The sequence below is a fragment of the Panthera pardus genome, unplaced genomic scaffold (genome assembly GCF_024362965.1).
Source record: "Panthera pardus isolate Hobbes unplaced genomic scaffold, ASM2436296v1 HiC_scaffold_9, whole genome shotgun sequence".
Classification (NCBI taxonomy): Eukaryota; Metazoa; Chordata; class Mammalia; order Carnivora; family Felidae; genus Panthera; species Panthera pardus.
This window is the reverse complement of record NW_026527024.1, coordinates 6,629,219-6,655,153: the sequence shown is the minus strand read 5'-3', so window position 1 is coordinate 6,655,153 and position 25,935 is coordinate 6,629,219. Positions and strand designations below refer to the sequence as shown.

At 46.1% G+C, this 25,935-nt stretch overlaps 1 protein-coding gene across 2 annotated transcripts in view; it reads right to left on the bottom strand.

Annotated features, from left to right (window-relative positions):
• Positions 1–25,935, bottom strand: part of UBE3C (ubiquitin protein ligase E3C) — a 118,956-nt gene that overhangs the window by 38,026 nt on the left and 54,995 nt on the right. For both annotated transcript variants that reach the window (XM_053898740.1, XM_053898739.1), the window contains 8 exons: positions 25,727–25,813; positions 20,592–20,749; positions 20,210–20,442; positions 11,039–11,143; positions 8,605–8,692; positions 7,554–7,651; positions 5,887–6,019; positions 571–818 (listed from right to left, as the gene is read on the bottom strand). In XM_053898740.1, coding sequence (XP_053754715.1) covers positions 571–818; positions 5,887–6,019; positions 7,554–7,651; positions 8,605–8,692; positions 11,039–11,143; positions 20,210–20,442; positions 20,592–20,749; positions 25,727–25,813 — 1,150 coding nt within the window. The remainder of the gene's footprint in view (positions 1–570; positions 819–5,886; positions 6,020–7,553; positions 7,652–8,604; positions 8,693–11,038; positions 11,144–20,209; positions 20,443–20,591; positions 20,750–25,726; positions 25,814–25,935) is intronic.

Sequence of the window (25,935 nt, the reverse complement as noted above, 5' to 3'; positions counted from 1 at the left end):
CTACAGATGAAGTTTTCCTGTCACTTACAGTAAGGGGCAAATTGTGTTTGTGTGCACGGTCGGCGGGTGTGTGACGTGCTGCTCATGACAGCATTACCCTCACGTCATCCTTACACGGCCAATTTTCCTGGAGTTTGCACACGACACATGTACCACTCACCCCATACCCAGTAACAATGGTCGTCTGCCTCGCAGCACTCTAAAAGTTTACGGAACCTTTAAAGACCACTTGTAACTACAGAACCCACTTGTAACACTAGCAATGAGAGCAACAGAGAGCTTTCTGGTATTTCTAGCACACAACCAGACGGCCAACAGCCCCTGAAAAGACTTCGACCAACAGGATTTTATCGTACGTGCCCCCAGGTTCCCCATACTATGCAAATGCTTTATGCTTGTGACTACTGCGCATGTAACGCGTAACGATGAAAGGTTAGTTATTATACAAAGGAATACGATGCAGGGATCACCAAAATTACTTAAGCAATTTTGAATAAAGATCTTCAGTGAAATAGACGGCAACCACACGGAAACACAACCCCAGCACCCTGTGGTCCCAGAACACCGTACCTTTCCAAGCATCCTGCCCAGGAAGTAGTAATGTCTGGCGAAGGAGTCTCCCACCAGCATGTGAGCAGCTGGGCTGGGGTACAGAAGGCCCTCGTTAGTCGTCTTAAAGAACCCCTGATTGGGGTTAAACCCCGACTTCAGCAGTTCATTTAGGAACTCTCTGAAAATGCCACCTCCGTCAATGCCAGCTTCATCCAGGCCATGTGCGTTGAGCAGGTGCACGCGGATCCGCTTTTTCAAATCAGGCTCTGTTAAAACAAAGGGGCGATGGGGGCGAGGAGAAAACAATTTTTTACTATGCTAGTATTACTACAGGAAGTTTTGGAAGGGGAGCAAGAATATTAGAGATATTTTAATGCAGGACTAAAAAAAAAAAATCAATGAGATTAAAAACAGATGATGAAATAGACCGACCAGTAATTCCCCCAAAGCTGCCAAGGGGAGAAAGAGAGAAAGAAGTTCCTTTATGTTAACATATCACACACGGAGGTGAGGGGAAACTGAGTGTTCAGGAGCAAATAAAGTTATCCCACATATTCTAAAGGATAGGACGCTCTAAAACACTAGGAGACTTGTACTAGGAGGGAGGGAATTAAGCACGTGAGAATACCAGGGGAACAGCAACCGTTACCAGGAAAGGTGAAAACCATAAATGGATAAAGAAGATGTCAGCGCAATTAACATTACAAAGAGTCTCTGAAAAAGGTGAATGAGGCAGGAGAGTCAGAATCCAGGATCTACATTATCGTTAAAAGCAGTGAGCGGCTGAAAAGGGTACAAGTCTTTTTGGTTATAGTGCGCCACCAAGATTAAAATAAAAAAAAATTGGAAAGTTGGTCAATTAAGCCTGGTATCTTAGAGAAATTTCCACACAGGTCCTCAAGAGGTCAGGAGTGCTGTCAGCAGGGATATGACCCTGGACTCACCCACAATGACACACAGTCTTGGTTCGGTACAGGCCTCGGGACACAGGCCCCAAAATACAAGCCAATGGAAGTGATTCTGCCAAAAGCCAGAACCAGGTGACCTTCACCGGACAGGCTTAATCAGGGTGCGCGGGTCTGAGAAAGTAACTTCACCCCTCCCCACCTGCATCCTGAGCGGGAGCAGGTGCGAGCAGGGGCGGCGGGGCAGGGGCGGTTGCCCCGGGCAGGGTGGGTGCGATGCTGAGAGCTCGGAGGTGCAGGCAGCTCAGCCCAGGTCTGCACCTGGTGCCACTTTGCTGCTGGGCTTTCGGGAGCTGCCACCATCTTTCAGGCTTCCCGCGAGGCCGATCTATGCCAAGGGACAGAGGACCTCTAGAAAACACTCCGGAAAGGGGTTCAGCGGAACGTGGCTTCGGGGAGCCGTGTCGATACTTCTGAAGTCCCAGAGCCTGGCGGTAGATACTCTGTAACACGGTCCAAACAGGGCCGGTACAATTTCTTATATGGACTGAGATCTACACCACTGTGGACAGCGGTACTGACACTATCTTTCACTGACCGGCAGGGGCGAGGGCCACCCCATCCTGCCAGCAGCGACAGAAAAACGCTGCTGGGTGAGTTCTGTGTAAAGGCTCACATTTCCCCCAGAGTAAGGGAGACAAATTAAGCCAGCTGGTTACAGCCTGCTCTCGTACTCCATAAAGGGATACCCATCATTGATTATTTACCCCGAGCTAGCATTTATGTTAGAATTTTACACACATTACTTCAAGTCTTTTAACAACCTTCTGGGTTAAGAATTATCTCCACTCTGGAGTAAGAAAACCAAGGACAAGGAATTATTTATCTAAAGACATACAGGGGCGCCTGGGTGGCTCAGTCGGTTAAGCGTCCGACTTCAGCTCAGGTCACCATCTCGCGGTCCGTGAGTTCGAGCCCCGCGTCGGGCTCTGGGCTGATGGCTCGGAGCCTGGAGCCTGCTTCCAGTTCTGTGTCTCCCTCTCTCTCTGCCCCTCCCCCATTCATGCTCTGTCTCTCTCTGTCCCAAAAATAAATAAACGTTAAAAAAAAAAAAAAAAATAAAGACATACAGCTAGCACTGTGGCAGGAGTGTTATAATGTAAAGATCTGTCTACTGCCTACAAAGCACAGGCTTTTATACTAAACTATATTCTCTTCTTTCTTTACTTTTCTTTTCTTAAAGGTTTTATTTTTAAGCAATCTCGCCAACGTGAGGCTCGAACTCACAACCCTGAAGTCAGGAGTTGCACACTCTACCGACCGAGCCAGCGGAGTGCCCTCTCTCTTTTGTTTTTAAAATTTAATATACTTACATGAGCAATCAGAACATGCTTTTCAGGGATGGTTAGATTCCACAATATGTCATTTGCATCTTTTTAAAAAAAAATTTTTTTTTTAATGTTTATTTATTTTTGAGACAGAAAGAGACAGAGCATGAACAGGGGACGTAACAGAGAGAGGGAGACATAGAATCTGAAACAGGCTCCAGACTCTGAGCTGTCAGCACAGAGCCCGACGCGGGGCTTGAACTCACGGACCATGAGATCATGACCTGGGCTGAAGTCAGACACTTAATTGATGGAGCCACCCAGGCACCCCAACATCTATTTTGATCAATAGGATTACAAAGTATGTTCAATCTCAAGATCTACATAAAATGCCAAAAGAAATCTAAGCAGATAATTGTACGTGCAACACAAAAATATAGTTGGGTATTTTTCACCTTTACAGATTCCTTTTTAATGCCCAATTTTAAGGATAAACTATAAGCATTTCTTTGTCATATATAATGTTTTTCAAACTGACTAATAGCAGTCAGCAGCAGATTTTGTAAAAACTCTAAGCATACAAATGTTACAGGCGGGAGACACTTGGCCACGGCCCCCCTTCACAGTCTCATGGTGGGCAGGGGGTGTGTCATGATTGCTTGGAGACTCAGTGGGCCATCGGAAGTCACCTCTCTACTTTGGCTAGAATTGAGATTCTGTGGTTCCCTGAAGCTCATTTCTGTAAACAGTAATATGTAAAAAAAATAATAATAAAAACATAATATAATTTCAGAATCAAATCCAGCCTTCGAAATATCTTGACACTACTTGTTTCTAAGGACGAATTTTAAAATCTCTACTTACACGCTAAGGTTTTAGTGGGGGGAAAAAAACTAAGTAAAATGTTACTTTGATTTTACTCTATTACCATTCCCCCTTCAGGAAAACAGTGTAGTAAATCCTGCCCAGTAAACAAACACCTCAAAACCAGCGAACACACAAAGGCTCTCGGAGTGAGCACAGGTCAGTCCAGAGCCAGCTCTGGCGGGCTCTCATCCCAGAAGAGAAGAGCGATCATGCCCAGAGTGACAGCAATCCTGAGAGTGAAGGTGATCACGGCTCCGCGCCCCCACCCTGCCCCCCGGCGGCAGCACCGCCACGGGAGGGCTCTCCAGGACCGCCCACCGCCCAGGTCGGAGCCCCAGCAGCCAGCTCTCCCCCTACCGGCTGACACCCACACTTGAGAAACCTGTTCCGAGATGACAGATGCCGAGCATTGGTGAAGGAAGGATTTGCTTTAACGACTAGATACACGGGGTAATCATATTAACCGATTATACATAGATGATCAATCAACAAAGCACTTCCCACCAACTTCCCCTAAGTAAATGAAACATTCGGAGATGACAGTTAATTTTACTCCTCTCGCTGGTGAGATACCAATTTTAAGCCATGGTTTGAAAACTCCTGTCAAGAAGGCCTGACTCAGAGCATCTGCAGAGATCTAAAGCATTATGACCAAGCATTATGGGAAGGTTCTTCCACATCCCTTGAACTCAGTGCAAGAATCAGAACACACCTCGGGAGGCAGAGTAGGGTCAACTTTTGAACAACTTTAAGCTTAAGGGTTTATTAGGAAATCTGCGGTTTGTTCTAACTGGACAGTAAGGTCTTTAAAAACCATCTACGTGAATAGTTTTAAAGCTAGTTTAAAGTCGCCGCCGACCACATTTGGAGGCACCCCACCTGCAGCACGTGCAGGAAGCAAGCCTGCGAGAATGAGCGCCCAAGCGGCTGCGCGGGACCGGCCACGCGGGCAGACCTCCCCTTCCCGACACCCCCCAGCACCGACCGTGCCTCACTTCTGCTCTCACCCACAGTCTTAGTGGCTGGCAAATTATCATTTCGTTCTCTCGCGTTTTCCCCGGGTTCAATCGCAAATTCAACAAACATCTACCGAGCACCCGTGACTTGAGCCGGACAGAGGACAAGGACTCCGGGCCGCAGCGCGAGAGCCCCGGCCAAGTGGCAGGCACACCACAGCTACTACCGCCGATTCGCGGGGACCGAGGAGCCCCCAGGAGGAGGTCCAGTTTTTCTCAAAAGTGTGTTGGGCTTGAGTCAGAGTTCCGGATTTTGCCCCGTTCGCAGGTAAAACTTACAAACGAACCATGCTGGCTGGCAGTGAGCTGGGACAGCGGCGGTCCGCCTTCAGAGGGCTACGGCACAGATTAGGTGAGAAAACCACATTATGCGAACATCAAACCCTCACACACAAAACCTGGAAGAGAAGGGACCGGTGACTGACGCTGGCCGTCCGCCGTTATTCCCACAGCGTAACAAAATTAGCTCTTTAAGAAAAAAATCACTTGAATCGAGGTTTTGCTCCCCTCGGAGAGGCGACTGTTACTTCACTTCTGACGACCTCCCATCTCCTGCAGCCGTGATCCAGACCCTGCCTGCCACCTTCCACTGCGAGCTCCCTGCACCGATCTAGCCCTGATTTAATGCAGTTAACAGGGATCCCATACTCTTGAAGGAAGAATTATGAACATGTAAACTAGTAATACAACACTTAATGCTGGGTGTCAGATACTCACAGGAGACAGAACGTGTCACTGACCTCTACGCGCGATCCAAAGTGCTGTTACAGGAGAAATCTCTCCGGTCTTTCTCTACTAGCACTGACGCTGAAGCCCACGTCCTTTTATAAAGAAATCTGCACTGCACCGAGTTTACTCTGGCATGTTAAACAAGGCTTAGAGGTTATAACACACACATAATACAGAACGTAAACGGCGCCCACCAACATTTTCAGAATTCTAGATTTTAGAAACAGACATCTGCGGGTGGAGTGGAGGGTTTTTTTGCCTTAAAAACAGAAGTCACTATTTGAAAAAGGCTCCTGTTGCACTGATTATCTGTCAGTCTTAGGAATGTTATTTGATAACACACATCTACAGATCTGGCATACATTCCACTGTTAAAACTCATTACAGAACAAGGCGACGGACACTAAGGTTTCAGTGAGGACCTTTTTCTAAAAGAATCCCTCAGGCTCCCCCTGCCGCATGCATACACACAGACAGAATTATACATACCATTTTCTGGGGAAAGTTTGTCATAAGCATCTTCATAAATATAATTTCTTCTTATAGTGACATTAATTCCGTCCAGAAACGGACCGTCTCCTTGCACCTCTTGCTTATCTGCATAAATCAACCTTTGAAAGATCTAACAAACAGAGGAAGCTGTCAGGTTACCTGAAATGAGACTTTGTTATAAACATAAGCAACAAAAAACTGCCACGTAAATCTTCAGTCTTCTATCTCCGTGAATCAGAAACAAATTTTAAAAGCCAAGGTATCGAATATGGACTTTCGGCCTTATTAGTAGACATGCGATATTTGTGTATTTGTAACCCTGCTCCTCTTCCCCATCTTACAACAAATTTTCAAAGTCCCATGCTATAGTATTGTCAGTATCTTCTTTTACAAACCCTTTAGAAAAACCCAGGTGACAGAAAAAGAACGAATATCTTTCTTTGTAAAGCTGTGTATCACTAGTAGGAATATCTCCCTAACAATAAAACTCAACTGATTTTTTTTGATGCTAAAAATCCAGTAGAGGGAGCTCAGGAACTATGTAATATCATGTTGCATTTGTGCCTCTGTATGTGTGTGCGTGTGCGTGTGTGTGTGTGTGTGTGTGTGTGTGTGTGTTTTAATAAAGAAACACCAACAGCTTTAAAAGAAATTCAATCTTTTGCTCATCCTATAAAGAGTGGGCAGGACTAAAATTACCCTCTTGAATCTATTACTTAAGAATAGAGCCTGGTAGGGGCGCCTGGGTAGCTCGGTCCGTTAAGTGTCCAACTCTGGAATTCAGCTCAGGTCATGATCTCACAATTCATGAGTTCGAGCCCCACACTGGGCTCCATGCTGTCAGTGTGGAGCCTGCTTAGGATTCTCTCTCTCTGCCCCTCCCCAGCTCACTCTCTTTCTAACTAAGTAAACTTAAAAAAAAAAAGCCTGGTAGTTTTTAGAAATTCGCTAAGTTGATGAATACAAACAAGACATTTTAAAATCTCAAAACAGATAAATACAAAGTTTTGTACATTAGTCAAAAATGACCAGGCAAGAAGTTAAGATAACTATCCAGGTCTCTTTTATAAAGTAGTGTTTGTGATAAATAACTTCAACATAATGTACAGAAGCGTATCTTTTCAAAAAATATGCATTTTCAAAACACAGGTCCTAGACAAAGGACCTCATCCTCCCATAAGACGACAACGGTGCGACAAGCCTCTGAACTCTAGGTACAACTAAGGAGAAAACCTTTCAAGTCTATATAAAGAGGTACTTGGTTGGACTATGCTTTCTGAAAAAAGAAAAGAAAAGAAAAGAAAAAGTTCATTTATTTTGAAAGAGAAAGCGCAGGGATGCACGCGAGTGGGGGCGGGGCAGAAAGAATCCCACGCGGGCTCGGCCCTGACTCGGGGGCTCGACCCCACCGTGAGATCATGACCCGAGCCGAGCCGAAGTGAAGAGCCAGACGCTGATAACTGACTGAGCCACCCAGGCGCCCCTGGACTATGCTTTTATAAATCGCTCTCAGCTATTATCACCCAATGAGGAAAATAAGAAGTGCAGAATCAGCTGGGCACCACACATCTTCGGAGACTTTCTGGCTGGTGTTAGTTCAACCCTGAAATGATGCTAAGTGACCGTGCCACACACGCAGTCTGTAAAGACACCAAACTGCTTACCTTGACTCGCTCCTCAAATGGAACCACAAAGGGCAATTCTGTCAGGATGGCGAGCTGTCTTTCCTCAGAGACGGACAGCGGTGGGGACTCCAAACCCACTGCAACACATTTTAAAGGCTCTGTGGAGTTACGGGCATGGACACACCCCACCTTGCGGCACCTGGCAGACACCGTGTGCTACGAACAGAAGGTCGGTGCTGACCCCGCGCCCAGCGCCTCCGTGGGCGCCATTTCCAGCAGCACTTGCACACTTGGTGTCCTCGTGTCACATTTCGGTAATTCTTGCAACATTTCTAACTTTTTCATAATTACATTTGTTACGGTCATCTGTGATCCGTGATTCTCAGTCGCTGAAACGACTCAGATGATAGCATCATCTCCAAAAAGTGTATTTTTTTAATATGACAGAGAGCGTGAGAGTGCGAGGGAGGGAGGGCAGGGAGAGAATCCCAAGCAGGCTGCACACTCAGCATGGAGCCCGAGGCAGGCGTGGATCATGACCTGAGCCAAAATCAAGAGTGAGGTGCTCAACTGACCGAGCCACCCAGGCGCCCCTAAAAGTTTCTTCTAATGAAGGGACGTTTGTCGCTTCTTTAGACGTAATGCTACGGCACTCTTAACCTTTACATATGCTGGAAAACCAAAAAATTCATTTGACTTGTTCTGCGACATACACTTGATTGCGGTGGTGGAGAGCAGAACCCACCATGTCCTTGAGGCCTGCTTGGACTCTTCCCTCCCAGACTCACAAGGCTACACACTATATGGTTCCATCTAAAGACATTCTGGAACAGGCAAAGCTACCAGGACAAAAACAAATCAGTGGTTCCCAGGGGCAGGGGCTGGGGCAAGGAGCCGGGGCGAGGGCTAAGTACAAAGGAACACGAGGTAATTTCCGGAACGATGAGCCTTTTCTCTATGGTTGATCATGGTGGCCTATGTTTACCAAAAATCGCAGAAGAGTACACTGAAAAGAGTGAACTTCCCGGTACGGAATGGTAGTCCATAACCCTGAACGGAAAAGGGGACTGCAAGGCCACAGAGAACTCACCATCCAGGCTCGACTGCAGGGGGCCAATCCTCCCCATCCGCCGGTACCTCCACACGTGTCTGGAAGCCGGAACGTAGAGCTGGGTGACCTGCGGGGCCAGCAACGCTTGCTTAGTACATCCTTGTGCTGTGGCGCGAACTTTAACTTGTCACATGTGAACTAAATCGTGCCTTACACGTACTGAGTGTCAGCCGGGTCCTGCTCTTTGATCTCATGTCCTTTCCAAGTCCTCGTCCCGCCCTCTCTCCCCTGCTGGCTACCCTTTCACGCTTTGACAGTGTAACTGCTTCTAACACATCCCAGGGAACTCTCTGCTGCTTCTGGTTAATGCCGTGTAACAGGTGCATATAGTAAACGGTCATGTGATCACTTTCTAAATGAAAACGCATCACGCTTAAAGAATGAATTTCTTACTACTAAATATTCAGTATCTCATAATTACAAAATCTGAGTATCCAGTGAGGCTGGGGTCGTGTGCACTCTGGAAGCCTCGCCGCTCTGTGGGCTCCCCCGGCCCTGAGCGGGCCGGGTCAGAGCAGCTGGGCGGCAGGGCCCCCCCACCTCCCTTCCGGGCTGTGCCGGCTGAGGCCCCTCGGGGCTAACACGGGCTTCTGGCCCGGTTCCCACACACATGTGCAGCGGCATCAGGAGGGCTCCTCACATCCAGGTTCAGTTTCTGGCCAGGACGCTTCATGGGCAGAGTGTCCTTTCCTCAAGGCACGTGTCTGGTGACCGCAGGTCTGGGTACCCGTTGTCACAAAGCGATGAGGCCAAAAGAGGGACCAGCTGCGTTACCAGGCACGGTGTGGCGCAGCTGACGTTTTTTCCACAGCTGAGTCTCCTGGGGTAGCAGCAGCACAGCGAGGGGCGTCCGGCACTGGACCCTCATCACTGGACCCTCATCTGCTGGGGCCTCCAGCCCGGTATTAGCAGGTCCCCTTGTGGCCTGCACCCCGAGGGCACCGCCTAGACCGTTGATTCATCAGAGCTGCAGACTGTGGGACTCCAGGTCAAAAGTGGCTTCTTCGTGCATCATGAGCCACCCCTACACCGAGAAGGGTCTCACATCACCACTACTCAGCCTGAGATACATGAAGTTTGTAAGGGAAAGGCAGACTCAGTGCATGATTACTTTTTTCCGAACCCGTCCTCAAAATAATAAGGTGGTTCCTCTGCTTTTAAGATGGCCAATCACGTTCTTCATTTTCTAACGTTTGAAACACTTTTGAAAAAGTTTTATTTATTTGAGTAATCTCTACACCCAATGTGGGGTTTGGAACCACACCCCGGAGATAAAGAGTCCCATGCTTTTCCGACTGAGCCGGCCAGGCGCCCGTAACTCACAGATTTAAGCATATTCGACGTTTAGTCCATTACACCTGTTCCGAAGGGCCGGGGCCTCCTGTGGTTCCCATACTCTCCAGTGACAAGACACTCCATCGTTCCAAAGGCTGTTTCCTTTTGGTGGTAAATGTTGTTCGGAGGCCCCATCCCGGGCCTTGGAGATGTCCATCTGCTACAGCGTTGGCCGTGGTTTCGCAGCCTAACCAGTGGGCACAGCTAGGCGCCACACGCTCCAAGATTCATGCAGACACAGTAATGCTTCTGAAACTGTTATAAAGCACCTCTGTTTTCTCCTTCTCCTCCTCCTCCTCCTCCTCCTCCTCCTCCTCCTCTCCTCCTCCTCCTCCTCCTCCTTCTTCTTCTTCTTAAGTAGGCTCTACGGCCCGAGTGGAGCCCAATGTGGGGCCTGAACTCATGACCCTAAGATCAAGACCTGAGCTGAGAGCGAGTCGGATGCTTAACTGACTGAGCCACCCAGGCGCCTGCTGTTTTCTTTCCTTTAATGCTTCTATAGTCCTGTTTCTTCTACACCCTCCACTCTCTGCACCCCGAGATTTTGAAATGAATACAATCATGCCTTTCACTGACAAACAAGAACGAAAACGGTTCATAGACGTCTGTTAATGTTACTTAAATTTCTGAAAATATATTATACTACTGAATCTACTTTAGACCTAGGTCTTAGTAATTTTAGTAACATTCAAATTTGTCTGTTCCTTTAGAAAATCAAGGACATGCTCCATTTCCTCTAAGTACCAAATATGCGTCAATAATTATAATACCTTTCAATAAAAGCAACATCTTTTGCAACCCCAACAAAGAACCACTAGGCTTCAATACAATTTGTGGTTAAAGGAGAAAATCAGGATTAATAGCAAACTCAGGATGCATGTTGAAGTCAATGGTACTGCTATATATTCTATCTTGTGACCTAAGCGTTAATAATAAAAAAGTTTACTGTTAATATTTTGTTACATACTAAGTAATAAATGAACCAAATGAACCAATTTAAAAGGCTTTATCCTCCCTCGAAAGACAAAAGCTGAGACAATGTGTAATGAAAACTATTTAAAAAGATCTTTCCATAAACCTTATCTGCTTTAATATCTTCCTGTTCTGACAGCCAGTGGCTTGGAGGACAGAAATTTCTTCTGGTGTCTCTGGACTTCAGCATCTTCACAAGGCTGGTGATAACCTGCAGAGGGAGAGCAGGGCCGAGTCACGTGAGCAAGCCCAGTAACGACCACCGCACAAGAGAGGCAATAACACGGCAGCTCCCCTGTATGCCTGTGAGTGCGTGGGCTGGGCCGTCCGGGCCTCCCCTCGGCCACCACCAGTCAGGCCACAGGAGAGCACCTTATCCTGTGACCCCAAGAATGAGTCTGTGTTTTTTTAAGATAAATAATACAATTTTTAAAAAAATGTTTATTTTTTAGAGAAAGAGAGAGAGAGAGTAGGGGAGGGGCAGAGAGAGGGGGAGAGAGATGATCCCAAGCAGCCTCCACGTGGTCAGTGTAGAGGCCGAGTGGGGTTCGATCCCATGAACTGTGGGATCGTGACCTGAGCCGAAATCAAGAGTCAGACGCTTAACCGACCGAGCCGCCGAGGCGCCTCAAGAATGAGTCAAGTACAAAGTGGTTAGTTAAGTGCCAGTGAAGAGAGAAAAATTAACAGGAACATGTTAAAGGCTGTCTACAAAGGAGGTAGCAAGTGAGTTTTGAAACACAAATTTGGAAATGTATTAGCTCATTTGAGCTATAATATAAGAAATCTCCAAGTACGGCAATTTTGTAAAACTTTTTCCTACAGTAATAGCATTTCTTATTTTTTCTTAAAAGACGCTCTGTCAAGTGCACGGGCGGGGGGGGGGCGGGAGGGGGAGAGTCCTACATGGACCTCTGACATCTGCCAAAAAAGACCAACAATTCCTGTCTTTCCCTTATACACGTCTCTGGAGTCAGGCCTGCTTCTCACCATGATTCTACACACACTGGGTCCCACTCCTCTCATAAAGCCCCCCATGCTGACACTTTGCATTTCAGTACTCATTCTGCAGTGAGCTCTGGTCCCTCTCTGGCGACGTAGGAAGCTGCCTCTGAAAAGAGGATCTGAGGACCTGCTGAGGACCCGCAAAAGCCAGCTGAGGACCCGCAAACCTAGTAGGCATTCAATGACTGACTTGGGATCAATAATTAATTATAAATTTTAGACTGTATGAGTAAGAGAGCTAATGGCACTCACTGCCTATTTAAAAAAGACCCGATGGCGGGAATAAAAAATAAAAAATAAGACCTGACATTCTTTATTAAATACAAATGTACTTTGCAATAAGCCAAGATAAGACCAACATAAAATTGTAAATCCAAAGTTTTAAACCTTTACAACCAGGATTTGATCATACAACTACTATGTAGTGAAAGTAAGACTATGATGACGTTTTCTGAAAAAGTCAGCCAGGCCTCTGTCCACATGGCCTCTAATTAAGTAAAATACAATTTGGATAAGGAATTAGGATAAAATATAACTCAGGTAAGGAAAAAAATTAGGATAACATGATAAATTTCCAAATATACCCACAAGACAAATAAGACTGCATAATTTCAACTGTTAATAGAGATTTCTCTTTAAAATTTTACAATTCAGGGGTGCCGGCATGGCTCAGTCAGTTAGGCATCCGACTTCAGGTCAGGTCACGATCTCACAGTGGGTTCGAGCCCCGCGTTGGGCTCTACGCTGACCGTTCTTAGCCTGCTTGGGATTGTGTCTCCCTCCCTCTCTTTTCTGCCCCACCCCCCTCCCCCCACCAGCGTCCCCTGCTCATGCTCCGTGTGTGCGCGTCTGTCTCTCTCTCAAAAAGAAACAAACATTAAAAGAAAATTTTCTTTAATTTAAAATTTACAACCCAGCATGTATATACCATAGAAATACAAATGCTTCTTTCATGACATGCAAACCCTGGCATCCAGGGATACCAAAAACTCCGTGTGTCCAACAAAAGCAGGTGAGAAAGGGCCCTCGGCTGACACCTCAGACCGCTATAACGTGGACACACGGCTTGGATGAGATGCCCACGGATAGAGCCAACAGTTAGTAGTTGAGCAGTTCGGCCACACAGACAAAACCACATCAGCGTAAATGTCTCAAGACCTAGAATACAGCCTTCTGACTGGTGGAGTTTCTTCCCAGTTTGTTCTTCCACATCCCTTGAGGCAGGTGAAGGCCTATCCTAATACTATAGTAACATCCTTTCTGAATCAGCAGTAATTAGCTTAGGTGAGTCAGCCTGAACCTGTAGTCGGTCAACCCCCACTCCTGACTCTCTTATTATGCTTGCTCAGGGGTTAAGTCAGGCACATGCGATGCTCTCTGAGCATGAAAAGACCAGATGGCGATGAGTTACGCTACACGTGGGGTCTTGTCTGGGACAACCGACGGGTCAGCGCACGCAGAGCACGACACAAGCACGTGCCCTCTTCCGAGAGCACAGACAGAAGCACCATCCTTTTCTTTGAAGTTTATCACATCCTGGGGCGCCTGGGGGGGCTCAGTCGGTTAAGGGTCCGACTGTTGATTTCGGCTCGGGTCGTGATCTCATGCTCGTGGGTTCAAGCCCCGCATCGGGCTCCGTGCTGACAGCGTGGAGCCTGTTTGGGACTCTGCCTCCCCTCTGCTCCGTCTCTCTCTCAAAATAAATAATTAAACAAACAAAATTTTTTAAAAATATCACAGCTTACACCTTTCCATTTTCATAACCAGCTGTATTAGTATTTCAAGTAAATTCAGACTGAACAGATACCGGGCCGAAATTTACATGATACACCACGACTGTTAACAGAAGACATGCTTTCTGACACACGTTTCATGTATTTCTTTAACTGCGCCCATTTACTTATGGCTCACGCGTGGCACCCCACTGAAAGGTGGCATCCTCTCGTGCTGACCTTCCCCGTTGCACAGCTGAGGAAACGTAGCTTTCCTGAGGGTGAGAGACTTGCTCCCGGGCCCATGAGGGGCAGGGCCAGGGCTGCCTCACTCTAGAATAAAACCTTCTATCTGCCTCCTGGTAGTCATCTTTCAACCTCTGGTCATGAGGACATTTGTTTTCTGCAGGTCACAGACATGAAACTATGTATGAGGCAATTAATGCCGTAAGTTACTTTCTTCTTTTAAATTACTGTGAAATTAAACACTAAAAAGTTTCAATACAGGCAGCCACTGTCTTATTTTCACATTCTAAGTATAAAAAAAGAAGCAATCACATATTACTTCTTTTTAAAGTTTATTTATTTTGAGAGAGAGAGTGCAAGTGGGGAAGGGGCAGAGAGAGAGAGAGAGAGAGAGAGAGAGAGAGACTCCCAAGCAGGCTCCACACCACCAGCGCAGAGCCCCACGCAGGGCCTGAACTCTCACGAACCGCGAGATCGTGACCTGAGCCGAAGTCGGACGCTCAACCGATGGAGCCCCCCAGGCGCCCCAGGAATCGGATATTACTTATAAATGTCCTGGTATAATCGATCCTCTTTCAAAAACAGGAAAGGGAGAGAGAGGGAGGGAGGAAAAAGTGGGAGGCGCAAAGTGATGGGGGCCTGAGGAGGCTTGTAAAGGGCGAGATGTCAAGAAGGAGCCACTGTGAAAAAGCAGGTCTTACAGGTCAGAGCTGACGGCAGGCCAACCTTGAAGAGGAATCTTGGAGAGGATTTAACCGAAAAAATAAAGACACCTGTTAAATTTTAATTTCAGGTAAATAGCAAATAATTTTTTACAATAAATATGCTCCAAATATTGCTTTTTTAAAAAATGTAAGTATATCCAAAATACTGCACAGGACATATTTTTATCTAAAACAAGCCATGACATTAAAATTTAACTGGGTGACACATTTTTATTTGCTAAATCTGGTAATACTAGCCCGGAACCAATTCCCAAAATCCTTTTTTAGAAATGTCAAATCCCATATTTTAAATTCAACTAAAAACACTTCCTCCATTTAAACTAGTCTCTTCTAAGTTTCAAAGAAAAATGCAAATTTTAAGAAACCACAAAACTTTAACGGGGTCCATTTGTGATGTCAAATCACCCCCGATCACATTCCTGCTCTCTGCGTGCATTTTCAGGGCCACAAACTCAACTGCTGTACAAATATTTAGTATCGGAAAGGAATGTGGAGGTGACCATTAAAAAGTTACATAAATCGACTAAAGACTGTGAAAGGTAAGGAGAACTGGGGCACCAATTTTGAACTGGATTAACAGCCACTGCTGAGATCAGAGGGCAGTTTTGCTCTCAGTTAATTTTATTAAATTTTCTGGTATAGACATGCACACTAAAGAAGCTTGTACCAAAACGGAAGGAATTTTAGATTTTTTTTTATTTTTTAGAGAAAGCGTGTGCATGTACACGCGCGTGATGGGGGAAAGGACACAGGGCGAGGGAGAGGGACTCTTAAGCAGATTCCATGCCCAATGAGGGACTCAATCTCACAACAGCAGGATCATGACCTGAGCCAACTGACATCAAGAGTTGGACGCTCAAACAACCGAGCCGCCCAGGCGCCCTGACTTAAATCTAAAATTTAGTTCCTGCTTAAATCTAAAATTTGTTGGGGCGCCCAGTGTCTCAATGGGTTGATCGTCGGACTCTTGATTTTGGCTCAGGTCACGATCTCACAGTTGGGGGATAGAACCCATGTTAGGCTTTGCACTGACGGTATGGAGCCTGCTCAGGATTCTCTCTCTCTCTGCTCCTCCCCCTCTGGTGCAATCCTGTGCACTCTCTCTCTAAAATAGATAAACTTAAAAAAATCAGAGGGGCGCCTGGGTGGCTCAGTCGGTTAAGCGTTCGACTTTGGCTCAGGTCATGATCTCACGGTTCATGGGTTTGAGCCCCGCGTCAGGCTCTGTGCTGACAGCTCGGAGCCTGGAGCTGCTTCGGATTCTGTGTCTCCCTCTCTCTCTGCCCCTCCCCGACTCATGGTCACTCACTCTCTCTCTCTCCCTCTCTCTCTTAAGAATAAATAAATATTCGGGGCGCCTGGGTGGCTCAGTTAAGTGTACGACTTCGGCTCAGGTCATGGGTTCATGGGTTCAAGCCCCCCGGTCAGGTTCTGTGCTGACAGCTCGGAGCCTGGAGCCTGCTTTGGATTCTGTGTCTCCCTCTCACTCTGCCCCTCCCCCACTCACACTCTGTCTCTCTCTCTCTCTCTCTCTCAAAAGTAAATAAACATGAAAAAAAGTAATAATAAAAATAAATAAATACACAGGACCTACGTCACAGTAAGCCTACTTTTGCTATATGAGATCAAAGGTTATATATGTCTGCCCCAAGTGATTTCTTTATACAGTGAGGCCTATGGTTCTTAACCCTGGCTGCATATTGAAATCTCCTGGGTTTTTTTGTTTTTTGTTGAAGTTTATTTATTTTGGGAGTGAGGAGGGCAGAGAGAGAGAGAGGGGGAGAGAATCCCAAGCAGGCTCCTTGTTGTCAGTGAGCTGTCAGGGCTTGAACTCACAAACTGTGAGATCACGACTGAGCTGAAAGCGTTAAGTCTGATGCTTAACCAACTGAGCCACCCAAGTGCCCCCAAAATCTTCTGTTGATGAATGCCTGGGCAGAGGTACCAGCAACAGTGATTTTCATTCAATTCTTTGAGGTAAAGCCAGTCAATTGTTTTTAACTGTTCCCCGGGAGATCCTGGACTACTAGCGTGTTAAGAAATAGGAAGTCAAACAGAACACAAACACGCACGTACTGGAATAACCAGGTGTGCCCAGCCCCACAGACACTCTCAGCAGGCTTCATCAGCTATAAATGTAACAGCACTGTGTTTATTTGGTGTGTTTCGCTCTCGTCCGCCGTATCACGTCTGCCCATGCTAGATCTACACCTTAAATACACGCTCAATAACTAAAAAAGTTATGTAAGTAAACCTTCAGAAATACACACGATTGTTCTTCATGTTCTATTACTTCCCCTAAGAGTGTTCGGATAACCGGTGGTAGCGGAGCCCTAACCCAGAGGTCACGAAGCGTCTGCCGTGGACTGATGTCAGGTTAGCCAAGTTTTATAAAGCCTTTAGTTACGACCTGCGAAAACTGGTGTATCTTTAAAGACAACCCGGTTCTCCAGGACGTCTAAAACACTCCAAAATTACTTCTGAAAGTACCCATTTTATTCAGTAGTCAGAAACTAAACAAAAACCTTCAAAGACCGGAAAGGAAGTGACACTACCCTGCAAGAACAAAGGTGCATCACGTGCCTAACGGTGACAGTTCACGGCGGCACGCTAGGGCCGCGTTAGGGCACTGCTGTTGTTTTAATGTTCACTTCTTAAACAATTCTTTTTGAGACTGAAAAATAAAACCAGCCACCGAGAAAGTGAACACCACTCACAATACAGACCTCCGTCTCTCCACGCAGAGGTGTGCAGACGAGAAAGGCTCCGGAAGTCTCTTCCCTGCTCCCCAGGCCCCCACCTTCCGGGTAGGGGACTCCTATGTAGGCGACAGCTCCCACAGAAGCCGCATCAGACAGGACTTCCTATCTCCTGATAGGGCTCAAGTAATTAGACCTGTAAATTACGCCTCAAGAGGAGTTTATAAATTTGATAAATGCATAAACTGTTTTAGCAGTGTCAATGCGGGGCCTAGCAACTGACCTCAATTCTTAGAGTGACAAAGAAAGATGACTCTATCCACTTAAAATTCTATGCTCTGTGACCAGCCAGCAGGGCCTCTCACAGAAATCAGTCTGAAAGGCCCATCGTGAGACTGAAAAATGAAAATGGCTGCCGGCCGGAGGAGTCAGGCCTCATCATTTGCAATTCTGTCACCACCAGCGGAAGGCAGGAAATCACGGGCAAAATGCTTTTACCTTTCTGGTTGCTTCTACCTTGAATTCTTCAATTCAAATTTGGCACTAAAATACCTATGAAATGCTAGCATTCTATTTTCGTACTCTTCCGAGGGGGATGCAGAGCAGCGGCCGGGTTCGGATGCCGGTTCTATTCACCGGCGGCCATGCGGCCTCATCTGTAAAATGGGGACAATAACGGCATCTTCCTGGCAGAATTAATGTGTGTACAGCTCTGAGACTACTGTCTGGGACACAGTATCCACTGGGAGGTAATTCTTTTGATCTCATGTTAAAGATAATTTTTTCTTACACGGAAAAAACCCTTTTCTACTCAAAAACTATGCCTTGATTTTTCATTATTTTGGGGGCTCAGCTTAACAGCAGAGAGTATGAAGAAGGTTTCTTTTCCCCAAAGAACAGGAATCCTGTTCCAAAAACTGTCTTTCAAACAATTCTGTTCTAAACCCAGGTCTTTGTAACCACTCGATCTCAAACCTAAAACAATCCCGTACCACAAAAGTGAACCTTCACCCTAATTCCTAAAAACTTCAATCCTTAATCAAGTGGTAATGAGTCATTTTAAGGCATAAGAAAAAATTCACTACAGAATTTTCATTTACTGCTAAAGCAAAACAAGGCCAGGGGGAAATATCTTATAGAGAATTATTAAATTCTGAGATTTCTAAGTCCTAAAGATAAGCGTGCCATGTGAAAATTATGAGGTTCTCAACAGGTGCTATAAAATAATGAGATTATCTGACAGTGCACACAAACCTGATATCCTACATAATGGAAAGCTTTATCAACAAAGATCCCAGAGTTTAATTAAATACTTAAAGAAAAACACATATGCCACCATAATACACATATCCAGGGAAAGTTTACGTAAGAATTTTAAGTTTTAAATGGGTTAGACAGCTTATTTTTAACTTAGAAAAGTTGCAAAACTGTCAGTCTTTAAGAATGGATATATTAAGGGTTCAACATGTGACCTTTAGAGTTTACTTGGGAATGCAGAGATAGGTAATTAAAATAAATTGTGCAAACATATATTACATCAATCTGCACAAATTATAAATTCAATGATGCATTAGTACTGTGTTCAGTGCAATCAAAACATTATCAGTTACTCTCACTGCTACTAATGCTCATGCTCCTAAGTGAAATGTGTTGTAAAATCCGGCAGAATGGGCTGGATAGAGACTATCGTGCGCTCGTCGGATGAATAAGCAGTCCTTAATTAGCCCATCAGGTTAAGTGCGAGCATTAATGGGCCTTTCCTAAAGTCTAGCTTGACATCTTTCTCCAAACATGGCCAAGAAGAAAGTTCCATTAGCAATATTAATACAAGCTTAGTTGATCATTTTCATTCAATTAACTTCTTTCAATTAAATAGATAGCTTGACAAAAGCAGTGATAAAAGACCTGGAGGGACAGCTGATGATTTGAGCCGCACATTAGCGCGCGAGGGGTCGCGGGTATCAAACGGACTGTAAATCCAGCATTCAATTTGGAAAATGCACTTCTTCTGCTCCCACTCCCTTAATGAGCGATTTTAGCTGACTGGATGTGTTTGCTGCAGAAATTTCATGGCAAGTCAAGCACCCTTTATCTTTTCTTTTTTTCTACCCTCAGTGATACTCGCACCGGTGGGGATTTCCTGCCAGCATTCCAGCCACGGCAACCCGTAACTTCTCTTTGGGCATGGGTAAAAATGAAGATATCCTAAAATAATTTACATGCAACTTACATTACATTAATGACTTTACCACACCTTTTTTTTTTAATGTTTTTTTTTGTTGTTGTTGTTTTTAATTTTTGAGAGAGAGACAGAGAGAGAGAGAGAGTGTGAGCAGGGGAGGGGGCAGAGAGAGGAGACACAGAATCCGAAGCAGGCTCCAGGCTCTGAAGTGTCAGCACAGAGCCCGACGTGGGGCTCGAACTCACGAACCATGAGATCATGATCAGAGCCGAAGTCGGAGGCTTAACCGACTGAGCCACCCAGGTGCCCCTTATCCCACTTTTCTTAATCAATTTCTCAAGAGATTAAAAAAAAAAAATCTGTAAGAGATCTTTTGGTGAAAAATGAAAATGAAAATACTTTAAAATTTTATTTATACTTCATCCGGTCACTGAAAGTACTTAGGGCAACTTATAAATGATGCATGTAACAATGTAAAAACAAGGTTTTAAAAGAAGGCAAAAGTAAAATGAAAATGAATTTTCTTCATTTAAAAAAGTTTTGCAAATTAAGAACGATGCCGGATGCAAACCTGTCCTTCTGTTTTTATGAAATGAGTCAAGTCAGGACACGTTTGTACATTGTGTGACCTCCTAAACACACACACACACATACACACACACACACACACACACACACACACACACACACACCCCGCATATCCTATACCTTAAATAACTGAATCCATCGCTTCTGTTCCATTTGTATACACTGTTGCATTTCAGAATTAGTCGTAACCCCAATACTCTGAAATGCTGTAATATACTCTTCTCGAACTTCTGGCTTGGTTTCTGGATAAGCCAACTTGATGATCCCTAGGCACGCATCTCGAAGGCAGCGAGACAACATTATCAGCTCTTCTAGGGTAAAAGGCATCATTGACGATTGTCTCTGACCTACAACTGAGAAACACAGTTCAATATTCTATCATACTTGTTTTTTCTCATTTCTCAACACAGTGAGAGGCTTAAGAGGTTTAAAACTTTTCTATCATCTATGAAAACAGACAGGCAGTGAAGCCAAAAAAACCCAGATTCCTCAAAACTCTTACCTTCTATGGGGTCCCCAAAGAACTCACTGTCATGTATGGAAATTAGCGAGTGACTGAACAAAGAGCTGAACAGGTAGAAGAGAGGGATGATTCGATTGGAGTCTTCCAAAGACATAGGGGAGCCCCGAGATATCACCTGGAGCAGTGGCACCATCGACCTTGAAATGGGAGCAAAAAGAACCACAATGACTTTAAGGTTAGTTTTCATTTGGGAATGAGTTAAGACACGCCGTCAGACAAGCATAATCAGGGAAAATAACATTCCCATTAGCAACTGAACTACTTCAAGGGAAGGCAAGTCCTTCTAACAACATGGGTTCGTAAATAACTCAAATTAAAAAGCAGGACACAACCCACCACTCCTTACTAATGTTCCTGCCACCGTGATCAACTGGACGAATCCAGTCACCGAGCGAGCCAGCGGTCCCCAGAGAGAGGTCATAGTAAGTAACGCCACTATTAAAGACACAGACTTTATTTCTAGGTTGAAAAGCGTCCCCTTTGTCCCCTCTCTACTTAACGGATTTAACAAAGTATCAAGTTGGTCTCATGAAAAATTTACCCAGTGACTTACATTTGGGAACATTCAAAACGGCCGAGTATTGAACCCTGACCAGAACCTTCAGGAATAAAGGTTCCCCTCTTCTGGGCTGGGCCTTGTTTCCACTCCGCCAGTTTCCTCATCAGCTCCCGTGAGCGCCCCTGCTTGTACCAGGAGGGCTGATCTCAAGTAAGGCCGTCTGCGGGGCGCCCCGGAGTCTCTGTCACGGGTCAGGAGCTGAGAGCTACTACATTTACTTCTGCCACCTGGAACCTGTTCCGTCCTCTCTTGGTCAAATGTGGCCCCTTGTCCTGCTGACCATCCAGTGAACGGAGGGTCACGTGTAAGCACTCCCGCGTCTATCGAGCCCCACGGTCCCCTCAGCGTGTCCCGCCAACCCTGAACAGGCAGGTGTCGTGCGTGATCACCGGCTCATCTTCATCCACGTACATTTATACTCAAACACTTATTTCCACAAAAGCACAGGTGTGAATCAGGTGAAATGTGACCAGGAATAAGGAGCCACAAATTACCAACCGGTTGCCCACCACTGCCAAGTTACGGGAGAGCCTGAAGCAGAAGGTAAGGCCAGGCAAATGTACTGTTATTCCTAGTGGGGCTCCGGTGAGCTGGCCTGAGCGGCCTGGAGCGTCAGGGTGTCCACGGGGCCCACTTCAGGGGACAGCACCGCCACCAGCAGGGCCGTGAGAACAGGGACCCAGATGTGCAGCGTGAACTCTGCCGTCCCGCAGAAGAAACACAGCCTGAGCGAGCCGTCCTGCTGTGTGTACCCACAGCACTCGACAGCAGCTCGGTGAAGTGATGGATGTAAGGGGTGTGTCCAAAATAAAAACGCAGTGAGGACGTGCCACAAGGGACAGAGTACAAGCATCCTACCTCGTGGCCAAAGCCAGATGACAAAGAAAGGCTCTTTATGTTAGGATACAAGAGGCGTGGGGGCGCCCTTTGAACCGGCCAGTCCTCTTCCTCCCCAGGGACCCCCCCCCCCCCCCCCCCCCGCCAAACCTAGTCCTGGGCCATTCACACAGTAAAATCGTGCTGACGTACAGCAGGAAGAAAGTTTAACGTCACATGTTTTGTTGTATTAATAAAAATGGATTGTATCTTTTGGTTCCCTTGCAGAGCTCCCCAAAGAACAGATGACAGTGACGGGCAGATGCTATTTTGGGGGACACGGGACAGGTCGAGTTCAGGGCTACAAGGTGGAGAAGGTATTTCCTGAACCTGGAAGAGTGAGACACCAGCTTCCAGCTGTTAGCCTGTCAGCAGTCCCCGCCCTTAATCGCCACCACCGGTCACGCACGTATGCGCCAGCACACGTAAGATGCTGACACGCGTTCCCTAAAGGAGAGGAGGGCAATTATTCAACATGAGCTGCTTTTTTCTCCTTGACCCCCATAAGGTAAGCAAAAGGAATGAATCATCTTCATTTTAATGACAGAAACTGTGGCTGGCAAGAAGGGTCAGATGTGTGCCTCTGGTCCCCTCCAGCAGACACGTTTCTTGATTCTCCGCTGACCATTCTTTTGGCCGTAAACACTGACTCAGGTATTCCTCTAAAAACAGGTCAATCACAAAGACTTATGTGCAAATAAAAAGTCCATAATTTACTGTAATGGAAAAGACACTGGTTCAGAACTTGGAGAGCTGGTTGCCACAGGAGCATCGCTGGGGCCATGGGTGACCCCTCCCCTCTGGACACGCCCTCTGGACGAGGCTCCCACCCCGGGCTGCAGCAACCACTCCTCCTTGGATCAAGGTTTCTCTGCTACAGAAGTTTCTACTGAATGCTTTCCTGCCTAAAATGAGGTTGGTTTTTTAATATTTTTTTTTATGGCTTTGGTGGAAGGTTTATTGTTGTTCTTTGTTTTCTTAACAAAAAAGGTAGGGAAGGAGCACCTGGCTGACTCAGTTGGTAGAGCATGCTAAAGTATTTTTTTAAGTTTATTCATTTTGAGGAGGGCGAGAGGGAGAACATGCACGGGGGAGGGGCAGAAAGGGAGACAGAGAGAGAAACCCAAGCCAGCTTCATGCCGTCAGCGCAGAGCCTGACTTGGGGCTCGATCCCATGAACTATGAGGCCATGACCTGAGCCGAAATTGAGAGACGCTTAACCAACTGAGCCACCCAGGCCCCTCACCTAAAATAAGTTTTAAGAGCACTGCTTAGACTACTGCCAGTACTGCTTACTACTGGTGTCAGTGTGACAAGAATTCATAACAAGAACAGTCCCCACAGAGTTAGAGACAATGAGGCACCACGCCAGCCTCGGGGTCAGAGAAATGACCGCCCAGGCCGTGACCCGGCAAAGCCCCTCATGCGACAGTGAAGGGATGTCTCACAACAAAGACAAGCCAGCCAGCCACGTGGTCGTTTGGGGTCAGCTGCACCCCAATCACCCAGGAGCCTGTGAGGTCGCAGACCCCTGGGCTTCTAACCCAGGCCGGCGAGACTCGGGGGTCACAGAGAAATGTACGGTTTCACACGCTCGTCATGACCCTTAGAACTCAGAGGTCCCAGCGGAAGTCTTGTTATGAAACGATTTCCCAGCTAACTCAATGCCATTTTCAGGAAAATCAGGTATTTAAATTTTAAATTTTACTCCAATGGTAAATTCAAGAAACTTACAGATTATTAACACAATCCTAGTACGTATCCCATCATAAGTTTCTTGAGGGACTTCAATTCAATATGGAAAATGAAACCCAAATTCTCCAACCGGCTTCTAAGAAATGAGTTTTAAAACTTTTGTGAAATTCACCAACTTATAAAGTAGTATTAGCAGTTTACTATAATTAATAACACCTCATTTTCCTTCACACCACGACCCCACCTCCTTACAAGCCAGACACTGTGCACCCCAGGCGGCCGTCAGGCACAGCGCGGGCCGGGGCAGGTCGCTAAGCTGAAACGCTCGGAGCCCGAAGATCACTTCCTGCCCCAGCGATCCCTGATCTTTTGCGTTAAACAAACCTGTCACGTGCCAAGGCCGGCACAGCCGTAAGTGGCTGAAAGGCACCAAAAAACGAAACCAAACACACATGAAAGCCCTACATTTCTATCTGAGAAGGAAAGGATGTACAAGAAGTTCTCTAGACACTAAGGCATCCAAGGTTCTCTCCCATCTCGGCCGCTCCTCCCTGTTCATGTCCCCTCTAGGAGTGTCATCAGCTGCTGCGGGATCATTATAAGCTCCCTCTGCTCACTCCAGATGCAGTAACATTAAACGAAGAAAACCAAGTATGTCACTCAAAGTAAAACTATCAACGAACTGACATCCCCTCTTATTGTAAGACTAGCTTGTACAGATGCCTCGCATACGGTCTCCTGCTGCCCAGGAGCTGACCGGGAGACAAAGGCAGCAAACGTGGTCGTCCTTTCTCTGTGTGTCACCACCTGACACCTCACAGACCAGCCCGGTGCATGTCTGCATTTTGGGCACCTCATCCTCACTCACCAAAAACTGTTTCAACTTCCTGTCGAAGGGAGGGGAGGGGAGGGGAGGGGAGGGGAGGGGAGGGGAGGGGAGGGGAGGGGAGGGAGGGAGGGGAAGGGAAGGGAAAGGGCAGGGTGGGGCGGGCGGAGAGAGACAGAGAGAGGCGGGCAATGCCAAGGCAATGCCTTCCAAACTCTCGCCCTGAAGGTGAGATGTGTCTGTCCTTCGTCAGACGGGCCAGACAGGCTGCAGGCCGCTGTAACTGCCAGCACAGTGAGCTGCATTCTGGAAGTGCAGTCTCTGGTTGCCTGAGCCACATGCTTCGTTTTCGCTGTTACGGCAGAGGGGGGTTGGCAGAGAGGGGTTGGCGCGGACTCCTGATGGAGGAGAGATTCGATGGGACGCCAGGCTATGTCAGCTCACCATGAAGGATGTGTGAACATTAAATTCTCTGCTTCGTACACATCCAATTAAAATGTGTATATTAAAGATTCTAGAACTTAAGTCACATGCCGATTCATATAAGAAAAATCATGGGGGAGGGGAAGAAAAAAAGAAGTTAGGGAGGGAGGGAGCCAAACCATAAGAGACTCTTAAAAACTGAGAATAAACTGAGGGTTGATGGGGGGTGGGAGGGAGGGGAGGGTGGGTGATGGGCATTGAGGAGGGCACCTGGTGGGATGAGCACTGGGTGTTGTATGGAAACCAATTTGACAATAAATTTCGTATTTAAAAAAAAGAAAGAAAAACCTAATTACACAAACAAAAGTTTCAAAAAGCAACTTCTATAATATTTTACGTTTTAATGTCTGTAATGGTGTTAAATTTGCTTCAGCTCTATATTTTCACTATCAAAAATATATGAAAGTCATATGGAGCAAAGAAATATCAAGCCTGTGGTTTAAAAAACATGACTAGGATTTTAAAAACAAATGTACTTTCAAATAAAGCCATCCGCTGAATATATACAGATAACTGTAAATTAGGCATTAATTTCTTTTTATAAAATTGAGACCATCTAGAATCTTTCTTACATAAAATAGTACTTTAAAATACCATCTTACAATATCTTTATTAGGCCACGACTTCCCATGTGCTTCAAGTTAAGCTCAATTTATAAGTCCACGTAGCACATACCCTGTGATCGTCCGTGTTGCCATAGAAGATATGAGAAACCACAGGTGTCTCAGAAACCTGGCATTAAAGGCTAAACTGTAGAGAAGCCTAAAAAGGAATGGGGGTAAAAAAGTGAGAATAAGTTTGTATTCGTTCAATATATTTCTTCAAAATTAAAGAAGGCTATAAACAAAAGATAAATGTACAATTCAGAAAATGTCTGTATTAAC